Genomic DNA, 23,745 nt, shown 5'->3' with positions numbered 1-23,745 from the left:
CAGTTGGCTTAGCAGAAGTACATTATATTTATTTTTATTATTTTTTATTATTTAATTAAAAACAAATATTAAAATAAAATAAAAGTGTACTGTTTACTAAAAGAATAATGTGTTATGCATATTAAAGTATGCATTAATTTGTAGGCTTTACGTATCAATTTAGGTCTTTCAAAATGATTCACTTATTTATGTTGAATATTGGTATCCTTGATAAAATGTCATTTTGATAACCAACTCGTAGCTACCTTCATGACAAAAATATAACTTCTTCGAACTCCACGTGCGATATATTTTTATTTTTCATGTGGAAATAATCTCAAAAACAAGAAAATATGGGGAAATTCAGGTCCAAACTGAAAGGTAAAACTAAGGGAAAAAGATGGCAAAAAGGGCAATCTTCTACTTCGAATCCAAAGCTTCAAAAATATAGAGAGATGGCAAAATCCCGGTTTTTCCAGGAAAATTTGGGTATGTTTAATCAATAATTAGTACCTAATTCATTTAATAATTTTTCTCTCTAAAATTAAAATACTTGTAGGTATTTTCCATTCCATGTAAATAAAATCGTATGCTAACCTATAAGTTTATTTTTCTCTTATTTTAGGCAATACGGGTTTAACTCAGCAGGCTGTTTTAAAACACGATGCTATGATCACGTATGGCCACAGTACTGGTAAACAAAAGTCGGAGGCTGAAAAGGAATTGACCATTGCCAAGGAATTTGAAAATATGTCCATGAAATCTGGCGATGAGGGATCAGAAAGTGAATACACAGGGTCAATGAAGTCAGGAACATTTAGGACTTTCCAAACATTTGCCTCTGATTGGAGCCAGTGTTCTAATGTTAGTTTTAGCAAGTAAGTAAACACTAGTCTCTTTAGACAAATGGTAAATGAATATATATTGAAAACAATATATATCAAAAGATAGACCTGAGATATTGTGGTTCATTCTGATCCACCTCTAAATTGACAATTTTAATTTGAAAGTTTAGCAAAACTGTTATATTTTGTACCATTGTAAATTAAACAGAAGGGAGTTCTGAGCAATATATTAAAAACTTAGAACAATCATTTTGCTGTAATTTTGCTGGAAATAAACAAAATTAAAATATTAATTTTAGAGATAAAGAGTGATGATTCAGATTTCACTCCAAAATTTAATTGGCTTTTTCATTAAATGGCTATTTAAATCACAACTGTTAAAATATCATAAATAATATGGTTTATTTTTTAATTATTTCTCACACAAAAAAAAACAATATAATAAAACTTACAACTACATAAGTTACAATTTAAAACAATCTTTGTGAGAGACTGGTGTCAGTACTAGGATAACCTGTCTTGCAGATCACCAGGCTCTCAATTCGAGGACATCTATTGTACTTGATTAGTTAAGGTAAAAGATATGTACACATATTGTTTCCGCTTACCCTAATAGGAGATAGGTGGTGGGATAATGGATTGTTAAAAATGGGGATTAGTAACCCCATTGTTAGTAATACAGAGTCAGGTCGACCTGCATACCATTCTCCCAGGAAACTATTATTTTTCTATTACAAGTGAATTCATCACAATAGGCTGCTTTTTTGTTGTCACCTATCATCACTGGTGCCCTGCCAGCGTAGACTGTTAGTGGAGGCGGGGTTACCATTCTATTGTCAACCATTAAAAAAAATTGAAAACAGGCATGACAGATATGTATGTATATGCACAATAAATAATAAACATTTAAAATAAATAATAGAGCAGTTCACCAGTAGTCTAGAGGTTCTATTATAATAATAAATTACCAGAGGGAGACTTTGTACAATAGTCGATTACTTGGGTACCTCTGTCCCATTCGTGTTTTTACCGTGAAGCAGTTGTGTTTGCATGGCTGTGTTTCGGTTTGAAGGGTGGGATATGGCGTGAATTTTCTGGGTACAGAGGAATAACATCTGAGTCCTCAGGAATGGCAACACATGGGGGTATCATGGGTGTAACAGTATACTCTGTTATATCCATGATACTGTTCATGTCTATAGGCGACGGTTACCACTTTCCACCAGGTGGGCCGTCAGCTTGTATGCCATTCTAAGTTGTATAAAAAAAAATGTATCTATAGTAATCATAGTTGTGTGAAATTCCTATTTATAGCAATTGGACTTTTGAAAAATTCTGTTCATACCAAATTAACTATTGAAAATTTCTGTTTATAATATATTAATTATCTTTTAAGTATTCCTATTCATATCTATGGATTTTTGTTGTTTTCCTTTTAAACAGGTTATTGAAGAAGTTTGACTCAAACAACGCAGTGCACAAAGAGATGCTGGCTGTGTTAGCAGCCGTCACTGAAGTGATCAAGGAGCAAGGAGGAAAGGAAACTACCACTGAATATTTTGCTGCATTGGTGAGAATACATAGGTTTCAATAGCCATCTTAATTTAACATTTATTTCACTAGTTTTATTGCCTTAGTTTTACCTGTGTGGGTTAAGATTAAAATTATGTCTATGTGTTAATCTAGGATATGATCTATTAAAAATGTCAATTCATCAAAATGTGTATTGTTTTAAAAAAAAAATGTATGTCTATCAGTTTTGTAGTTTTTATTTTAGCAATATTTATTTATTACAGATGGAGACTTTAAAAGCTTCCGAAGGCGAAGAAAGTTTGGTGGCAACCCTGTCATTACTATCTATGGGGATAAAGTCTGTACCTCAAGCAGTTCTTCGTAAACAATTCTCAGAATCGGCAACAATTTTCACCAACATATTAGAGAATAATGAACAAACAGAAAATGGTACGCTGTTACGAAGTACCATAGGCTGTCTGTCTGTGCTGCTCAGAGCTCAGGAACATGCATTGTGGAGTGATTCGTCTACTATGAAAGTGTTCGACTCTGTATTGGCTTTTACTCTACACTCGAAACCTAAGGTTAGTATTATTTTTATAGTTCTGATTATCTATTACATTACATCATGTCCTTAAAAGGTTATACAGTTAGAACTGACTATCAAAGGCCTTATTTTTATATACATTTTTTAGTTTTTTTTTATACAACTTAGAATGGCAAACAAGCTGATGGCCCACCTGATACAAAGTGGTAACCGTTGCCTATAAACATGAGCAGTACCATGGACATAACAAAGTATACTGTTTCACCCATGATACCCCCATGTGTTGCCATTCCTGAGGACTCAGTTGTTATTCCTCTGTACCATGTCAATTCACGCCATATCTCACTTCATCCTTCAAACCGAAACACAGCCATGCATGCATGCTTTACGGTTGAAACACGAATGGGACAGAGGTGCCCAAGCAAACGACTTTTGTACAAAGTCTCCCTCTTACCTCTTGATTATAATATTAATACTCTATACATATAAAAGTAACTGATCTTTATACAAAAGTCGTTGCTTGGATACCTCTGTTCCATTCGTGTTTCTACCGTGAAACAGTTGTGTTTGCATGGCTCTGTTTCAGTTTGAAGGGTGGGATATGGCGTGAATTTACAGGGTACAGAGGAATAACCTTACTCCTTAGTAATGGCAACTGATATATGGTATCATGGGCGAAACAGTGTACTCTGTTATGTCCATGGTACTGCTCATGTCTGTAGGCAACGGTTACCACTTTTCATCAGGAGGGCCGTCAGTTTGTTTGCTATTCTAAGATGCTTAAAGAAAAAATATGAACTTTAAATTATATTTATAAGTTATTACATTTATTTTTGGCAATTCTTATTAATATTACAAATGTGAAAGTGAGTTTGTTTCTTACGTTATGGTGCCTTAACAGCTTAATTAATTACTATGCAATTTGGTACACATATACACGCGGTAGCCACTTTCCATCACATGGACCTCTTGCTCGTTTGTCTCCCTAACAATAAAAAAAAAATACTATATGAGATGGACAACGATATACACTATTTTTTATTTCAGTCAGTAAACATATCTTCGTCACGATGAAGTCGCGGGTAAAAACTAGTATTGTTATGTATGTTTTGTTTTGATGGGTGAAAATGGTACGGTAACCTCGCCTGCGTTATCGGGATACGCTGACGGAGCACCAGTGAAGGGTGATAGATGAGAATGAAAACAGGTCAGTTAGCTCATCATGATGAATTCATCAGGAATTAACCATGATAGTTTCCAGGGAAAACCGCGAGGAGGTCGACCTGCTTGGGTATATTGCTAGCAATGGGATTCTCAGTCTCCATTACTAACAATCCCTTTCCCCCCATGTTATGTATGTTTGTTACATGTGAACATAATAAAATCCTATTTTACTAAAGATTTCTCGAAATTCCAACAATAATGTAATAAAATAAAATATACAAGTTCGCGTAGCTGAAATCTCAACCTACAGCAAATTATGTTAAAAATGTCCCCAGAATTACACAGAAAACTGTTTTAGGTACGCAAAGCAGCTCAGCACGCTGTAACGTCTATACTGCGAGCCAGCTGCTTCATGATTCCCTCGGAAGATCAGAAAATTAAGGTAAATAATTACTACATTTCATTACTGTAATATTAGATACATCTCTGTTTACCTTATCTGAAATTATAGTACCAGTTTATATGTATCCGGATATACAACAAACTACCGACCCCTTTAAAGGAATTGCCATCGACACAATTTAAAATACAATTATTTAATTTATTAATTGACAAATGCTACTATTCAATAATTGATTATATAAACGATGTTGAACTATAATTATTAGAAAACATAATATTTTGACAATACAAACTTGATATAATTTTAACATTCGTCATGAATATATGACAGTTTTATAACAATAATTTCATTACTTTTATAATAATAATAAATGTATAATATGTAACTTTAATTGAATTATATAAAGAATAATAATATAATAGATTAATTCAAATATGTATTTGCATGTCTGTAAAGACTAAAAGTGAGATCTATATAATATAAATAACTATACCATCTATTATATACTACTTTTATAACAAATAAATTTCATTTCATTTATTTATTTATTTTATACTTTATTGTTATACACACTAATCTATATCTATACTTATAATAAATCTGTAGAGAGGTCAATTCTGTACATGAAATATATTACCAAAATAACTATCAGGGGGTGATTAGTGATCCATACTAATGCCAAAAATGCAATCAGTAAATTTTTTCTCTCTGTTAAATACATTTATTATAATTTTATATGTTAGCACACTAGGTTTATAACATTGATTTGGCTTTTGCTGTTTTATTATTATTATTATAGCTTTTTATCCACTTCCGTGGTCCCCAAGGGTAAAAGCCTCCTCCATCTTTTTCCACTTCTCTTATCTATAGCAATACTTGTCCAGTTTTTTCCTGCTATCTTTATTATGTCATCTGCCCATCTCTTTCTTTGTCTTCCAACATTTCTTTTTCCTGCTGGACCTCGCCATTTTGTTGTTTGGAGAGTCCACCTTTTATCTTTGTACCTCACTATATGACCTGCCCATCTCCACTTCTGTTTCATACTATGCTGAAGAGCATCTTTTATTTTGGTTTTCTTCCTAATATCAGTGTTTCTTATTTCTTATGATTATGGATTCCTGCTTTTGCTGTTATAATGTTATATTTATTTTTAATGAATAAATAAATAAATATTTTTTTATTACATAATCATTTTAATCGAAGAATGATACAGATTAAAAAAATAACAAGATATACACATACAAAATTTATAATTAATTACATAAATATAAAAGCTAGGCAAAAATGGGCGGCCTTATCGCTATGTAGCGATCTCTTCCAGGCAACCTTAGTATGGGTCCCGAATGTTTTTTTGATGGGTGAAAATGGTTTGGTAACCCCGCCTGCGCTAACGGGATACGCTGGCAGAGCACCAGTGAAGGGTGATAGATGAGAATGAAAACAGGCCAGTTAGCCCATCATGATGAATTCATCAGGAATTAACCATGATAGTTTCCAGGGGGAACCGCGAGGAGGTTTGGAATGTTGTTATATACATATAGATATAATCATATAGTTTAATGTCAACGTGTTAACGTTTATATTTACAGGTACCGAAAGTGCACCCTGCGTCGAACCGCGTGGCGGAATATTGCTTGTCGCAAATCAAAGCGGAAGCCCTCCTGTCGGGTCATCGCTCCGTATTGCATACCCTGACAATGCTCCGCGATATATTGCCAATATTTAGCAAGGAATATATAAAGGTATATACCTTATAAATATATATTATTGTTATATATAAATATTGATCCGTTTTTAACCCTTCTTTGCATAACGGTGGGAATTTCCATCATAACATTGAATGTCCAAAAATTATATAAAAGACCAAGTTCACTTTAAGTTGATCGTGTCTGGATACCTTTTTAATGTTCATTGCGGAAAAAAAACATAGCTGTCACATTTATTTTGTTATTCATTTTTCCTTTAATTTGAACATGACCTCACCTTGACTTATTTCACCAATAAAAAAAATCATGCAAAGAAGGGTTAAGGCTCATATATATATATATATATATATATATATATATATATATATATATATATATATATATATATATATATATATATATATATATATATATATATATATATATAGCTCTTAGATTATATAGATACAGCATTGAGTCTCAAAAACGGGTAAACTTTTTGTCAGCTAATTGTCAAATTCGAATGTGTCCAAATTTTTAAGCGTCATTAAGAGATAAACAAACATCCAAACATCTTTATAAACTTTGATATTAATAGGATATTTAATATTAGTAGTACATTCTTCCATTCTTTCTCCGTGTTAGTATTTTAATTTTACTTTACTAGGAAAACATACAGTGCCTAAAACACATAAATAATAAACACAGCCATAACATATATCAGTGATGTTTCTACAAGTATTCCCATATATGTGCATGTGCTTGTGTTTACGTGCGCGCATGTGTGTGTGTGCGTGCGCGATTGCGTGTGTGTATTATATCAATGTATTATGTATGCTAGCAGATGACAAATTGTGACCTATAATAAGTATATATGTATGTAGAATTATTTTCGTTGAAAAAAAAATTATTGGAACGCAATTATTATTTAAAACGAATACACGATCGCATCTTTAAGTGAAAGAGAGGGACAGTGTGCGAGAGAGAGAGGGATGTATGTGTTACCCTTCTGCTGTATCATTGTATTGTTGCGGATGACATAAAGATTTAGAAAAACAAGCTATAAAGACGCATATTTGTAAAGATTTATTTTATACAACTTAGAATGGCAAACAAGCTGACGGCCCACCTGATGGAAAGTGGTAACCGTCGCCTATAGACGTGAGCAGTACCATGGACATAACATAACAGACATATCAATCCCATATTTATGTTCCAGTAAATGTAACCTTGCCATTGATGTTCCAGTCGTGCTGCGAGGCCGTCCTGTCCCTGATGACGCACAACAACGTGTACATAAAGACGTGCTGCCTGCACGCGCTGCACGCGCTGGTGTCGGCGCGCGGCCGCAGCAACCTGCCCGCGCCGCTCGCCGCGCAGCTGGCGCGGGCGCTGCTGGCCGCACGACCGCCCGCCGCCGACGCCGCGCAGGGCCTGGCCTGGGCCGCCGTGCTGCAGCAGACCTACTGCTGCCTCGCCAGGTCTCTTTTTTTTAATGGATGATAATAGCACAGTAACCTCTAACGGTATACGCTGGCGGTGCACCAGTGAGGGGTGATGGGTGAGAATGAAAAGAAACAGGTCTGTTAGCCCATCGTGATGAATATACTTGGCAAATATAATAACTAACTAACAATCCAGCCAGGGCAGTATGCTGTATGTTCACTATTCACGATGGTATGTGGGAGTGATGGGTCACCATTTGGAGGTTATTTTTTTAAATAAATATATAATTTATTCGACCTGTTTGAGAGACATAGATATTTTATTTGCATTACTTACAGCACACAAATAGTAATGGAATTCTTAGTCTCTATTATATTTTGTTTGCCGATTTTTTCAAATACTAATAATATATATATATCCTCCTCCTCTAAAAATAAAAAAAAAATTCAAAATCGGATCAGTAGTACCGAAAATTATCCCAAACATCCAAATTCACAGATTTCACCTCTTTATAATATTAATATAGATTAGTTATTTAAAAAGAAATTACATTTACACATATTAATCTGCCTGTTTCTATATACAGTTTGGATCTCAATATGTGTATGCCGAATCTGCCAATGTTTGTGAACATCTGTGTTACCGAGTTGTGGTTGTCGGATGTGGCGGACATCACCTCGGCGTCCACCAATGCGTTGAAGGTACGTATTGCATACTGGGTACAGAGGAATAACACCTGAGTCCTCAGGAATGGCAACACATGGGGGGTATCATGGGCGAAACAGTATACTCTGTTGTGTCCATGGTACTACTCATGTCTATAGGCGACAGTTACCACTTTCCATCAGGTGGGCCGTCACCTTGTTTGCTTTATATATATATTTCTATGGAATATGAGGAAACGGAACAAATATTGTTTGATGCAGCTTAATATATATACTATATTACCAATGTGTAAGATATTGTATTTTAGTTTCTGTTTATTTTTAATTGATAAATTATGTATACAACCTTATTGTAGTTACTTTACATCAATATTAATTTCCCTTTGCCCCTTAACACAGGTTATTAAAATAAAAATAGCCTTTATTCCTGAATTACAGATTCTTTTTTTAAATTGTAAATATGTATAAATAATTAATGTTGACATCAGCAACATCTTATTTTTCAGATTGTTCTAGAACATAGGCCTCCTCCATATTTCTCCATCGTTAACGATTCCTTGCAGCTTGTCTCCAGCCTTTGGGCAAATCATCCTCCCATCTTCTTGTTGGTCTACCTCGGTTTCTTTTTTCAACACGCGGATACCACTCAATTAAATCTTGGATCCATTTGTTTTTTGATGACCTCATGATGTGCCCAGTCCATCGCCATTTGAGCTTTTTTATTTTATGAGTCACATCTGTAATGCCAGTTCGTTTTCGAATATCAGTGAGGCTGTTTGTTCTTCAATCTGATGCCAAGTATACTCTATTCCATTCCTTGCTGACATACTTTTAATTTCTGTATAGTTTGTTTTGTTAAAGCCCATGTTTGACAGCCGTATGTTAGCACCGGCAGCATGCGACTGTTATAAACTTTTTTCTTGTCAGATACTGGTATTGACTTATTTTTCATTATTTCTTTTGGTGACCAACAACGAGACCAACTGTTATTTATTCTTTTTTGTATCTCTTTAAGCATTTGTTGTTTAGGTGAGATAATTTGACCCAGGGATGTATGATATATGTAACACAGGTTATTATCTGAACCTATTTAGGAGCCCAGTTCTAAAACCACAACTACTGTACCCTTATAAAACTGTAATATTAATATTAGTTAAGAAACTACAGTTATATTTTTTACGAATGAATCTCATTTCTGTGTTTCTATATATTTTTTTCACAGGCCGTGCTACTGGACTGTGTGAAGCTAGCGATTGATTCCGAGGACTTTCCTAAATACAAACCACATGTGGAATCCATATACAAGACCATTGGCACAGGACTAGACAACCCGTTCAACCATGCCATCAAGCATGTTATCATGACATTAGCTGTATGCTTTGAGGTATGCCATATCCTTATTATACTAGCTTTTACTAGCCGCGAGGATATATAAATATGTTAATTTTTCAATAAACCTACCTACATACATGTTTTTCTAAATGATTTTTTATGGGTGGTAATGGAACGGTAGTTTCACTATCGCTAACGCTATAAGCACACACACACATAAACACATACACATACATACATACACACACACACACACATACATACACACACACACACACACACACACACACACACACACACACACACACACACACACACACACACACACACACACACACACACACACACACACACACACACACACACACACATACACACACACACACACAAGCTATTATAAATTATTTAACAAACTATAAGTCAATTAAAATAGCAATGCATATAGAGTAAACGCAATGTAGGATAACCCCCGATTAGATGGAATATCGACCTCAAATGCATTGCAGAAAGTCATTGGATGCAGGTGGCTCAAGACCGTTCTTTATGGCAGTCTATGGGGGAGGCCTATGTCCAGCAGTGGACAGATAATGGCTGAAATAATGATAATAAATATGTGTACCAAATTTCATAGTAATTGATTAAAACACTATGAGGTAACAGACAAACTTCCTTTCACATTTATATTATTATTATTTGAAATATCACTGCTAACTTTTCCCACAGATTGGTACTGAAAAAGTAGCCTATATCCTTGGCCCACTACTCAAAAAGATGAACGATCGCCGCGAGAGCCACAATTTCCACAACGAGAAAGAAGTAGAATACGCCACCGGCTGTGCGATCAAATCCCTGGGTCCTGAATTCGTCCTAAAAAATATACCACTGAGGGATTCGCCGGAGAGCATCAACCTCGACAGAAGTTGGCTATTACCCGTCCTAAAAGAAAAGATAGTCAATTCCAATATAAAGTATTTCGCGACGGAGATACTAGAAATGGCAACGTTCTGCCGAAAGAGGTCCAGGGAGCTGTCTCAAGCCAAGGACATGCCCGGTTCGCACACGTACGAGCTACTCTGTAACCAGTTCTGGGCACTGTTGCCCAGTTTCTGTAACAACCCACAAGATGTTAAGGAGAATTTCAAGGCTGTAGCACGAGTGTTAGGTGAGTTCTCGATGGGGTTTAAAATTAAAAAGAGTCTAAAACGATTAAGAATGTTCGTAACGTAGTTTGACAAAGTCACATTTATATGTCATTTTTCAAAAATAATTAAATTTGGAATGTTTCTGATTATTTAAAAAGTTCTATATATACTACAACTGATTTACTATATCTGTTTTGGAAAATATTTTTTTTTTATCCTAAGATATTTTAATTTTTACCCATATATAATATTTTACAGGTAACGTATTAAAGGACAACCCGGAGTTCCGTCTGTCCATAATGCAAGCGCTACGCAAACTGATCGCGTGTACGGCCGACAACGAGGCGGATCGGGCGGAACTGGCCAGGTTTGCTAAGAACTACCTGCCTATATTGCTAAACATATATATGACACCGGCGAAGGGCAGCACCGCTGAAGGGCAGAGGCTGGCAGCATTGGAAACTATACAGGTACCTTCGTACTAACATAATAAAATTTTAAGATAGGAGATATTTAAGAAAAATGGATGTGAGCGATTTTAATAAAGGTGATAGAAGCCAAAACAATATTTTTTAAATCTTCCTCTCCGTCTCTCTCTCTCTCTCTCCCTCCCTCCGTCTCTCTCTCTCCCTACCTCCGTCTCTCTCTCTCCCTACCTCCGTCTCTCTCTCTCCCTACCTCCGTCTCTCTCTCTCCCTCTCACCGTCTCTCTCTCTCTCCCTCCCTCCGTCTCTCTCTCTCTCTCCCTCCGTTTCTCTCTTTCCCTCTCCATCTCCCTCTCTCTCCGTCTCTCCCTCTCCGTCTATCTCTGTCTGGTATATAATATGTTTACTCTGGCAGCATAGAAAAACTACTACACCAAACTGAATGTGGTTTTCTATGTTGTGTTCCTGAAAGTCAAACTTAAAATCTGGTGCATATTTTATCTTGTTGCGCCATCTAGAAGTGATCTATTCCATTAGTTTTCCTACCTAAATACGCCACGCGTACAAAGTAGCGGGCAAAAACTAGTATTGTAATAAAATTACAGGTATATCTAACAATAAGTGACCAAGGACTCCGCGAGGAACTCTTCAAGAACGCTCTCCAGCAATTAGAGTTATCACAGGACAATCATTTCCAAAGGGAGTCCATTCTGGACATCATCAGGCTGCTGGTACTGTACCAGGATAGCGATCAAATAGCTGTACTGTTTGACAAATGGGTGTACCCTCTTTGCGAGACGGTGCTAGAAGATCCGAAGAAGTTTAAAAAAGCAAAGAAGGACAAGGACGCGATGGAAGAAGATGGCGGGGAAACAAAGAAGAATGAGTTAAGGTGAGCCAATCCTATAATATTGTTGAACACAACGATAGCTGAATCATCCGTCATACTCGTGAACGGGTGCATTTAGTAGGAACTGGTCTGTTCAAATATACAATATATATATATATATATATATATATATATATATATATATATATATATATATATATATATATATATATCAGTTCCAAGTGATCTGGTAATATATATATATAACAGCTTAGGAATGTCAACGCATAAAGAGTATTATGCGTGACCCAGTATACTCTGTTATGTCCATGGTACTGCTCATGTCTATAGGCGACGGTTACCACTTTCCATCAGGTGGGCCATCAGTTATTTAATGATTATATAGTAAACATAAGTTTATGTTTTATGTATGTAAGAGGAGACTGTACAAAAGTATTACCTCTGTCCCATTCGTGTTTCAACCGTAAAGCAGTTGTGTTTGCATGGCTGTGTTTCGGTTTGAAAAAACAGAGGAATAACACCCGATGAAACAGTTACTCTGTTATGTCCATGGTACTGCTCATGTCTATAGGCGACGGTTACCACTTTCCATCAAGTGGGCCGTCAGCTTATTTGCCATTCTAAGTTGCATAAAAAAAGTTAGTTTATAATTACTCCTCTCCATCCAAAGGTTGCCTGGTAGAGATCGCTTTTAGCGGTAAGGCCGCCCATTATTTTCTCACTGATCACTTCTTGTAATTCTCCACTCCACTTCCTTTTATTCTAATTCCTTTACTGTACAGGCAGTTCGCCTGTGGAACTCACTACCTACCTCTATTCGGTGCGCTCAATCTCTCGCTAGTTTCAAAACCTCTGTTAAAGCCCATTATCTCTCCCTTTAAGTAACTATTTTTTCCCATGTTCTATCTTCATCTTCCAGTGTCACTCTCCTGTTGTATGTGTACTTTTAAGTTTGTGTATTTATTTTATGTATGTATTTGTTTATGTATATATATGTATATACATATATATGTATATATCTTTGTATATATTTGTTTATATATAATAGTACTAATATCTATTATATTAGTATTATTATATATAACCACCTACCCTTTATTTTTCTTTATTTTCTCAATGTTCTCTACCCAAAGGTTGTCTGGAAGAGATTGCTTAGCGGTAAGGCCGCCTTTTGTATCATTTCTTATTACAGTTAAATGTATTTACTATTTTATAAATGGTGCAATAAAGTGTACATAAATAAATAATTGTTTGTATTTATAATAAATTTACTACTGTAATCTTTTAGAGGAAACAATGAAGACTGTCTATCTATATTTTATAATTTTGTGGTAGATTTTAATTTTTTTTTTAAAGATTTACTCTATACTCCATTGTAATTTTAGGTACAAAGACAAGGCGAAGTTACTCGAAATGGAGCACAAGAAAGCCTACAGGATACTAGAGGAGATCTTCAAGAGTGACAGAGACAACTGCAAGCAGTTCCTGACGGCCAACTATAAGAAAGTAAAGAAATTGTTGATGACGTCACTGAACAAGGTCGCTGATAGCAGTAAAGCGGCCAGATTGAGGTAAGTACTCGAGTAACATTGTTAAGGTAGTTGGTCACTAAACAAAATGGTACAAGAAATAGTAGATGGAGAGGACATGCCAGAGGGAGACTTTGTACAAAGGTCGTTTGCTTGGATACCTCTGTCCCATTCGTGTTTCAACCATAAAGCAGTTTTTGCATGGCTGTGTTTCAGTTTGAAGGGTGAGATATGGCGTGAATTTACAAGGTACAGAGGAATAACATCTGAGTCCTCAGGAATGGCAACGCATGGGGGGTATCATGTGCGAAACAGTATACTCTGTTATGTCCATGGTACTGTTCATGCCTATAGGCGTCGGTTACCACTTTCCATCAGGTGGGCCGTCAGCTTGTTTGCCATTCTAAGTTGTATAAAAAAAAATAACACTGGTGTCGAGAATTTTTGTTTTGTTTTTAATTATATTATTATACTTAGCTTCATTTGTTACCGTGTGAGTCGCATGATTCTGTTAATAAATTCTTTCTTTCTTACTTGTAGCTTTTGTTAATTATTTTGTAATAATATTATTTTCTCGTCTTCCCCTTGTCGCTTCTTACGACATCCACGAGAAGGTAAGGGATGGCCTATTCTATGCTGGAACCAAACGGCCCATCAATAGATGTAACGATACAGTTGTATAAGTAAAGTAAGGCGGTCTTATTGCTGGGAGCAATATTTTCAAGACAACTTCAAAGACTTTACCTTTCGATTCTTTTTTTTTTTTATTTAGATTTATCGTTGTATTATCGTTGTTACGATAAAAAAAACCTTATTTCCAGATGCATAGAGCACTTAATTAACGCGATGCCATCTGTAAACGCGGACAGCAAGCTACTGAAGAGCGCTGTAGCAGAGTCTGTGGTATGCACGAAGGACATCAATTCCAAATGCAGGCAGTGTGCCTTTAACGTTATCAGTTGTGTTGGTAACAAGCTCAAGACGCAAGAAGGAGGTTGGTTTTTATTAATATTATTTTTATTAACTAGCAATCCAGTCCGATTTTGCATGGATAGACAGATTGAAATTGGCATATTTATATATATATATATAAATATATTTTTTAATTTATTTAAACTTTATGCACAGTGATTTTATGTAAACTGTATGTACATTTGGCGGACTTAACACCGGACGGTGTTCTCTACCAGTTTACCATTTGGCAAACAGAAAAATAAGTAGGCGATGCCTTATTGAATAGAGGAAAAATAAAAAGGAAAACTTAATATAATATATCCATATATAATATTAGTTTAAATAATGCGGTAATTAATATGTATTTTCTATTTAAATTATTAAAAATTGTTAATTATACAAATATTATTCAAGTATTATTCTTCACCAGGTATGCGCGGATTCTTATCACTGTTGCTATCAGGACTGTCTGCCCCTCTTCCCCGCATCGTCAGCGCCACCCTACGTTCGATCGCGTCAGCACTCTTCAATTTCTCCGAAGATATGGGCCTGGAGACTGTTCAGGATCTACTGGAGAAAGTGGCTGAGCAAATGCAAACTAACAACAGGGAGATAGTGGCCGCTTCTTTGAGTTTCATTAAGGTTATTTTTTTAACAGTATTCTATAGCAATAGGCCGGGGGGAAAGGGATTGTTAGTAATGGAGACTGAGAATCCCATTGCTAGCAATATACCCAACCAGGTCGACCTCCTCGCGGTTCCTCCTGGAAACTATCATGGTTGATTCCTTAATGAATTCATCATGATGGGCTAACTGGCCTGTTTTCATCCTCATCTATCACCCTTCACTGGTGCTCCGCCAGCGTATCCCGTTAGCGCAGGCGGGGTTACCATACCATTTTCAACCATAAAAAAAACATAGTATAGGCCACCTCTTCTTTTCCCGTGGGTGTCGTAAGAGCCGATTACGACTAGAGAGGACGAGGGATGGGCAGCAGGGTCCCTTTTAAAACACCTCCAAAGCTTAACTATGGTTGCCAATCCGCCTGCCAAGCGTGGCAACTACTGGCAAAAGCCAGAAGGAGACTTATATTCAGCAATGGATAGTTAAAGACTGATCTGATGGTTCTGTGGTAATGATTCCTAAAGTAGACATTTTTTTACATTAAAAGTTAAAGAATAAAGTGTTTCTTTTTTTAAATATTTCAAATAAGATAATAATAATTACCAGAGGGAGACTTTGTACAAAAGTCGATAGCTTAGGGTACCTCTGTCCCATTCGTGTTTTTACCGTAAAGCAGTTGTGTTTGCATGGTTGTATTTCGGTTTGGCTGAATTTACAGGGTACAGAGGTATAACACCTGAGTCCTCAGAAATGGCAACGCATGGGGCGTATCATGGGCGAAACAGTATACTCTGTTATGTCCATGGTACTGCTCATGTCTATAGGCGACAGTTACCACTTTCTATCAGGTGGGCCGTCAGCTTGTTTGCCATTGTAAGTAGTATAAAAAAAAGTGTATATTCGTATTTAAATTACAGTCTCTTTGATTTGTAATGGTTTGCTATGGGGTTCCATATAATAAAAGTTTTTTGGTGGGTGTTCTGTTGTTTTAAAAGTTTAGAAGCCCTTGTCCTATAGGTTGCATTTTGAAGAGCATGCGCAAGAATTGCATAATCTTATTCTTCTATCGAACAAGGGGTCGGAAGGAATATAGGATCCCGGCATAGAATGGACCAACCCTTCCTTTCCCATGGATGTCGTTTTTTTTATACAACTTAGAATGGCAATCAAGCTGACGGCCCAACTGATGGAAAGTGGTAACCGTCGCCTATAGACATGAGCAGTATCATGGATATAACAGAGTATACTGTTTCGCCCATGATACCCCCATGCGTTGCCATTCCTGAGGACTCAGATATTATTCCTCTGTACCCAGTAAATTCACGCCATATCCTACCCTTCAAACCGAAACACAGCCATGCAAACACAACTGCTTCACGGTTGAAACACGAATGGGACAGAGGTACCCAAGCAATCGACTTTTGTACAAAGTCTCCCTCTGGTAAAAGGGAATTAAGGGAATTTAATGGTCATGGGACAGGCAGCAGCATCCCTCCTAAAAAATCAAAGCCTATCTGCAGTTGCCAACGCTGCTGTCAAAATTGGCAACTATTAGCAAATCCCCCCGATAGGGGGAGACCTACATTCAGCAGAGTATAATTAAAGGCTGATATAATGATGCCTAATGATGATCTAAGCCTAAAGCTGTCGTCTTTCAAAGCCTCTAAGACCACGTTATCAATGTTTTTTTTTTTGTTCAGGTTTACACCAAAGTGATACCAAGTGAAGTGCTAGCTGGCAGTCTGCCCATTATCTTCAAAGCCCTTTGTACAATGTCTGACGATTGCAAACGTCACTCCCGGCTGGAGATAGGCTACTTCCTTACAAAGATGGTGAGGAAGTATGGCGCCGACACGATAGAGAAGTTAGTGAATGACGAGGTGATGCTGCGAAGACTGAGGAATATAAGGAAGATGGAGAATAGAAGGAAGAGGATCAAGGATGGACAGAAGTGAGTGGTAACAATTGATACTGTTAATTTTTCTTTCGTAATTTTTGTAATATAAAAGTTGGTTGTTGATGTAGCTTACCTTACTACCTAACTACTTACCAGAGGGAGACTTTGTACAAAAGTCGATTGCTTGGGTACCGCTGTTCCATTCGTGTTTCTGCCGTGAAGCAGCTGTAATTGCATGGCTATGTTTCGGTTTGAAGGGTGGGATACGGCGTGAATTTACAGGGAAACAGATGGAAAGTGGTAACCGTTGCCTATAGACATGAGCAGTACCATGGATATAACAGAGTATACTGTTTCCCATGCGTTGCCATGCCTGAGGACTCAGGTGTTATTCCTCTGTACCCAGTAAATTCACGCCGTATCCCACCCTTCAAACCGAAACACAGCCATGCAAATACAACTGCTTCATGGTTGAAACACGAATGCGACAGAGGTACCCAAGCAATCGACTTTTGTACAAAATATTTAAGTATTTTAAATGTTGCACGCCTTAATGTGGCGATATATGTGGATTTATTATTATTTTAACATTTGTATAGTTGCCGTGTTTCTTGCAAATATATATTTATTCATTCATTCTCAAATTGGTTGTATTTCAAAACCATTTACTCCTATTGCAACATTACAAAGGTTTATTTCTTACATAAGTACATTTCTTTCTCTCTACTAATATTTATTATTGCCACTAGAATCCAATAAGTCCCACAGCTGGGCACATCTCCCCATCCTTTTGTGGGCAAGACCAATTATTGATTATCATTAATCGGAAATGATCTTTCAGGGATCAATCAAGTGACTCCGAAACGGACACACCAATCAAGGGCACATCGAAGACCCTAGAAGACATACTCAAAGATTCAGACTCGGAGATGGAGTTCCTAGACGACGAGGACGAGAGGCCCAGACAGAAGGTTAAGAAGAACAAGGCCACTGCCAGGAACCAGGCGTGGATCCAGGACGATCCTGAAAATATTGTCGACTTGGCTGACGTGTCCTCGTCTAGGAAGATAACGGGTATTTTTTTAATGGATGATAATGGAATGGGCTACTCACCAACGCTATTGTTGACAGGCCACCACTGAAAGATGATAGATGAGGATGAAAGCAGGTTTTCCCATCCTGTTTAATTGAACAAGAATTAACCACAATGGTTTTCAGGGGAACTGCATAGAGGTCAACCTAATAGGAATTATTACTAACAATGGGGCAGTTAGACCTCATTACTAACTGTCACTTTCCTGTAATAACTGGTAAGGTTACCGCTTACCATTGTACCAGAGGGAGACTTTATACAAAAGTCGTTTGCTTGGATACCTCTGTCCCATTCGTGTTTCTACCGTGAAGCAGTTGTGTTTGCATGGCTGTGTTTCGGTTTGAAGGGTGGGATATGGCGTAAATTTACAGGGTACAGAGGAATAACACCTGAGTCCTCAGGAATGGCAACGCATGGGAGGTATCATGGGCAAAACAGTGTACTCTGTTATGTCCATGGTACTGCTCATGTCTATAGGCGACGGTTACCACTTTATATCAGGTGGGCCGTCAGCTTGTTTGCCATTCAAAGCTGTATAAAAAAACCCATCTAGGGCTGTCGACTATCACATTCTATCAGGGGTCAAATTCAAGTTATCTTAATATGCTTGTTTACAAGCACTTTTAAATCGTCTTTTTTTTTAATTTACTGTAGGGTTTAGAAGGTTTTTATCTCTTGAGAAGAGCTCACAAGAAAAACTCAACAGTTACTCTTTTAAATCTCTGTTAACATTAAGTGTATTAATTTAAATATACTATGTCTAAAATTATATGGTCGTTAAAAGCCCGTGCATGATCGACTAACACCATGCACATTTGTCGTGATGGTTATCTTATCTTATATTCGCATATGGGGTCAGCTAAGCCGTTGCACGTCGACCCATTGGGATCTTTTGTGCTTCCCCCTGCCTTATACCATCATTTTATAGATCCTTTGTGTTACCTTAACGATATCCTGCGGTTTAAGATATCTGTAGTCCCCTGGCTTTGGATAAGCCGTTCCCAGTAGCCTCATGAAAAATGTCGTGATGGTTGATGATTACCACTCTGTCAGGGTCTGACGGTTACCACTTTCCATCATGCGCGGGCAGTTACCACTTTCCATCAGGGTCCAACACTTACCACCTTCCATCGGCCTGTTATCTGATTTTCGATTATCTTTTAATGTTTTCACCAGCAACGGATCCGAATCAAAAGAAGAAAGCGGTAGAAGTAAAAGAGAAGAAGAAAGACGGCGGATTCAGAACGGCACCCGACGGGCGGCTGATCATCACGGACGACGCGTTCGATGGTGACGATGATAATGACGAGCCGAGGCCGAGCGTTGACATCGACAGTGACACTGATGATACGGGTATGTAAATACATTTATATCAAATCAAATCATTTATTGTACGAATGTGGGTACGTACATTAGATGGAAATATTTTTTTCTCAAACATGCTTAGAAATGTGAGCATTATTTTGACAATCTTCTTAGAGATAAATCAAAATTGCCGTACTGGCCAGATACATGCGGGCAGCGGCTGGCAATAGTTGTATGAAAATCCATATCTGTCGTGTTTTGCGGCCAGATAAATTACTATGTAAACTCATATCTGTCCTGTAATTTAAAAATGGAATGACCTTTTACTTCGAAACTTGGCTACCAAGGAGGTAACTAATAAAAGGTTTTATTTAAATTTCGAACTGGCTTGCAAAAAGAACGCATGGGAGGTATCGTGGGCGAAACAGTATACTCTGCGCGTTTACCGCAAAAAAGACGCCGTTTGTCGTATCTGCTCATTTCTATAAAAAGTCGCGGACTGGGCGTTGATATATCTTGCGACGTCCAGTTCCATCAGGAGGAGAAGGCCGATAGCTTCCAAAAAGTTAGGAGTGCTCATTCTGAGACGATATTTCATGCCAGAACACCGCCTAAATAAAAACAAACCCTTGGAATACTCTCACCTGTGGGCAACAGTACCATTTATAAATCCATTATTTTATATGTCCGGCTTGATCCACTGAAACTGTGCAGAGATGTTGCATCTCTGTGCATCTTCTAGAATACATATATTCTGAGGAATTGTGAAAGTGTAGTTTTCACCACCGCAACGCGCCACAGTTATTTCATCCCAAAATATTGCAGATAAACATTCTTTGAATCAACTTAGCAATTTCGAACCGATACGACAACATAACCTTCAAGAAAAGAGTATGGGGGCAGCACTTGCACCGCTGGTGTTGTGGGTGATTACTAACAATCCCTTTGCCCTCTATGCGATCTATTTAGTTTCCATCATGTGAGAATGTTTATTTTTGTATAAAAACAAACCCTTGCTCACAACATTTATAAATCCATTATTTTATATGTAACTTACAAGTGCACTAAAGAATACATATATAGAATTGTGAAAGTGTAGTGCCGCGAAGTTATTAAAAATATTGCAGATAAACAGAGTAGGTGTCGTAACGCTAGCTATGGGGCTACTTCACCCTATTACTAACAATCCCTTTGCCCTCTATGCGATCTATTTAGTTTCCAGCATGTGAGAATGTTTATTTTTATTTATTTATTCTATTTACACATACACTAAACAAACTTTTCATTTAAATAATATCATTAATTAAATACAATCGCTAATTAGGAAATATAATATAAATTATACATGTTACATATGTCAAAACAACATAATAATGAAGATTACACAATTATATAATAACATTACTATTTTACTTTGAATTTAGAATAAAAAGAAAAACATAAAAAAAAAAAAACAAAATGAATGTAGCAGTGTATATTCAAAGGACCTAACTCAGCATATGTCGCAGTTTCAAATCTGAAGCTACGACACTGATTTTCAGGAGGCCCTTTAAGAATGTCTATTTATATTGTTGATTTTATGATTTTTTTTTTAGACGATGAAAACCAAGGAAAATCATCGAAACTGATCAAGCCGGGCACCAAGCGTCGCTACGACGACATACTCAGTATCAAGAGCGGACGGTCCAACCGTAGTAAGGCTTCCACCGCCACGGTAACGTCCAAATACAAGGCTGGCGGGAAAGGTATACACAGGTAAGCATGTTGGACGGAACAAGTTTTCTCAATAATTTAAATATTATATTTAAAAAAAAATCGGTCAAGTGCGAGACGGACTTGCGAATCGAAAGTCATGTGTAAGTTATAGATAAAAAAATATAAAAAAAAATGTTCCGTTGCCATTTCTGAGAACGTGTGTGTGAGTGCGTGCGTGTGTGTGTGAGTGCGTGAGTGTGTGTGAGTGCGTGCGTGTGTGTGTGAGTGCGTGAGTGTGTGTGTGAGTGCGTGAGTGTGTGTGTGAGTGCGTGAGTGTGTGTGTGTGCGTGTGTGAGTGCGTGAGCGCGCGCGTGTGTGTGTGTTTGTGCGTGTGTGTGCGCGCGCGCGTGTGTGTGTGTGCGTGTGCCTGTAGGTGCATTCGTGTCTCTATATACTATCATCTATTAACAATTTCATTTTATTACTAAAAAGTATTAATTTATATAATTATTTTATTTAAACAGGCCCATTGGGTCAGCGGCATCTGTAGCGTCAACCGTCGGCACAGAATTTAGGTCTAAAAAGGCGAAAGGCGATGTCAAGAAGAAGGGTAAACACGATCCCTACGCGTACCTGCCACTGTCTAGGAAAAACTTGAACAGAAGGTAAATGGTGATTTATTTATAAAATAGAGGTAGAAACGTCTGTCATATACTTTTCTTTGTGAATAGAGCAATGCCACTAAAAATGCACCATTCTTGTATTTAAAATTTGAATGAGATTTTATTTATATTACTAGTGACCCGCCCCGGCTTTGCACGGGTGCACATTACATTAGAAACCTCTAAAAATATCAGTGTTTCTCTACAATATTATGCATGTATTATACATATAAACCTTCCTCTTGAATCACTCTAACTATTTAAAAAAAAAACTGCATTAAAATCCGTTGTGTAGTTTTAAAGAGCTAAGCATACATAGGGACGGACAGACGGGAAGCGACTTCGTTTTGTACTATGTAGTGATTATCATCATTTATTTCTAGATAGAAAAAACCTCAAAACAATGATAGGGACAATAACGGGTCATTGTCCATTAAACAAACATTTATACACAATAAAATATAGGGTTTCGCCAGTGTGTCCACAAATAGGTTACAGCTCTATGTCGAGGCACTGTTTTCACGCAGCGAAGAAACGGCTGCTCAACAAAATCCTGGAATCTGAGGCTGTGGCCCATCAACGTTTAGAAATCCTCGGAACGGTGAGGTCGCTCCCCGTAAGGCTCTGTGAAGATCCCATCGGAATTCTGTGTATTCATCACGATGGGCTAACTGATCTGCCTGTTCATTCTAGCCATCATCTATCACGCAATAAAAATTAAAATAAATGAGAGGCTATAAAAAATAAATTAATTTTTTATATTCACCATTTATTATTTCGTTGAAAGTTATCCGTCCACTGCTGGACATAAGTTTTCCATAAAGTTAATAACAGCGGTTTTAACGTTAGACGTTGGAGATGTTTTAAGAGGAACGCTGCTACCTGTCTTTTGACCATTAGGTTCCCTTAACCGGAAAGGAAGTACTATATACTTTTTCCCATGACTTCGTTCACGTGGTTGATATATATGTTCACTGGCCGGGAGTAAAAGTAAGCTACAACCCTCTCCAGAGCCCCATCTTTTTTTTATACCACTGAGGTGGCAAACAAGCATACGGCCCACCTTTTTTTTTATACTACTTAGAATGGCAAATAAGCTGACGGCCCACCTGATGGACAGTGGTAACCGTCGCCTATAGACATGAGCAGTACCATGGACATAACAGAGTATATTGTTTCGCCCATGATACCCCCCATGCGTTGCTATTTCTAAGGACTCAGGTGTTATTCCTCTGTACCCTGTAAATTCACGCCATATCCCACCCTTCAAACCGAAACACAGCCGTGCAAACACAACTGCTTCACGGTAGAAACACGAATGGGACAGTGGTACCCAAGCAATCGACTTTTGTACAAAGTCTCCCTCTGGTGAAACCTGATAGTAAGCGGTTACCGTAGCCTATGAACGCTTGCAATGCCAGAACCATTACGCGCGCCTTGCCGGCCCTAAATCTATTCTATCTCTATACAAAAATTCATCATAATCAATTCAGCGGTTCAGACGTGAAAGCGCAACAAACAAACAAACAAACGTTCGCATTTATAATACTAGTTTAGGATTAATATATTTATTTATATTTTTTTTTTTTACAGAACGAGAGCAATCACGTCGAAGCAATTCAAGGGCATCGTTAAATCAAAAACAAAAGGCAGCAAAATTAAAGCGAAAAATAGAAAGTGATTTTATATCAAGATCTTGTAATCGTTATTGTGTATATTTACTTTTTGTTCGCAATTAAGATAAATATAATGTGATCTTTACGTTTTAATAACAATTGTTTTATTTTATTAATTGCTACAACAACCCAGTATTTTTTTTTTGATGGGTGAAAATGGTATGGTAACCCCGCCTGCGCTAACGGTATACGCTGGCGGAGCACCAGTGAAGGGTGGTAGATGAGAATGAAAACAGGCCAGTATTTACTAGAGGGAGACTTTTAAATTCAAATTTAAATCATTTATTGCACGAATATGGTTTTTTTTAATGGATG

General features: G+C 37.2%; 2 protein-coding genes across 2 annotated transcripts in view; one reads left to right on the top strand and one right to left on the bottom strand.

Moving 5' to 3' along the window:
- LOC113514974 (uncharacterized) overlaps positions 1-23,745 on the bottom strand; it is a 212,564-nt gene that overhangs the window by 41,782 nt on the left and 147,037 nt on the right. The window lies entirely within an intron of this gene.
- On the top strand, positions 236-23,529 carry LOC113515166 (RRP12-like protein). Its single transcript, XM_052896122.1, has 21 exons — positions 236-468; positions 605-857; positions 2,268-2,394; positions 2,621-2,920; positions 4,406-4,489; positions 6,040-6,192; positions 7,384-7,616; positions 8,168-8,282; positions 9,469-9,630; positions 10,302-10,740; positions 10,979-11,190; positions 11,751-12,037; positions 13,381-13,566; positions 14,346-14,518; positions 14,909-15,120; positions 16,803-17,053; positions 17,841-18,073; positions 19,269-19,445; positions 20,993-21,152; positions 21,617-21,757; positions 23,348-23,529. Exons 1-21 carry the CDS (start codon positions 333-335, stop codon positions 23,433-23,435), a joined length of 4,122 nt encoding a protein of 1,373 aa, XP_052752082.1. The 5' UTR covers positions 236-332; the 3' UTR covers positions 23,436-23,529.

The sequence above is a fragment of the Galleria mellonella genome, unplaced genomic scaffold (genome assembly GCF_026898425.1).
Source record: "Galleria mellonella isolate WM207_F2 unplaced genomic scaffold, CSIRO_AGI_GalMel_v1 utg312, whole genome shotgun sequence".
NCBI lineage: Eukaryota > Metazoa > Arthropoda > Insecta > Lepidoptera > Pyralidae > Galleria > Galleria mellonella.
The sequence above is the reverse complement of the archived record's forward strand: the minus strand, read 5'-3'. Positions and strand labels throughout refer to the sequence as shown.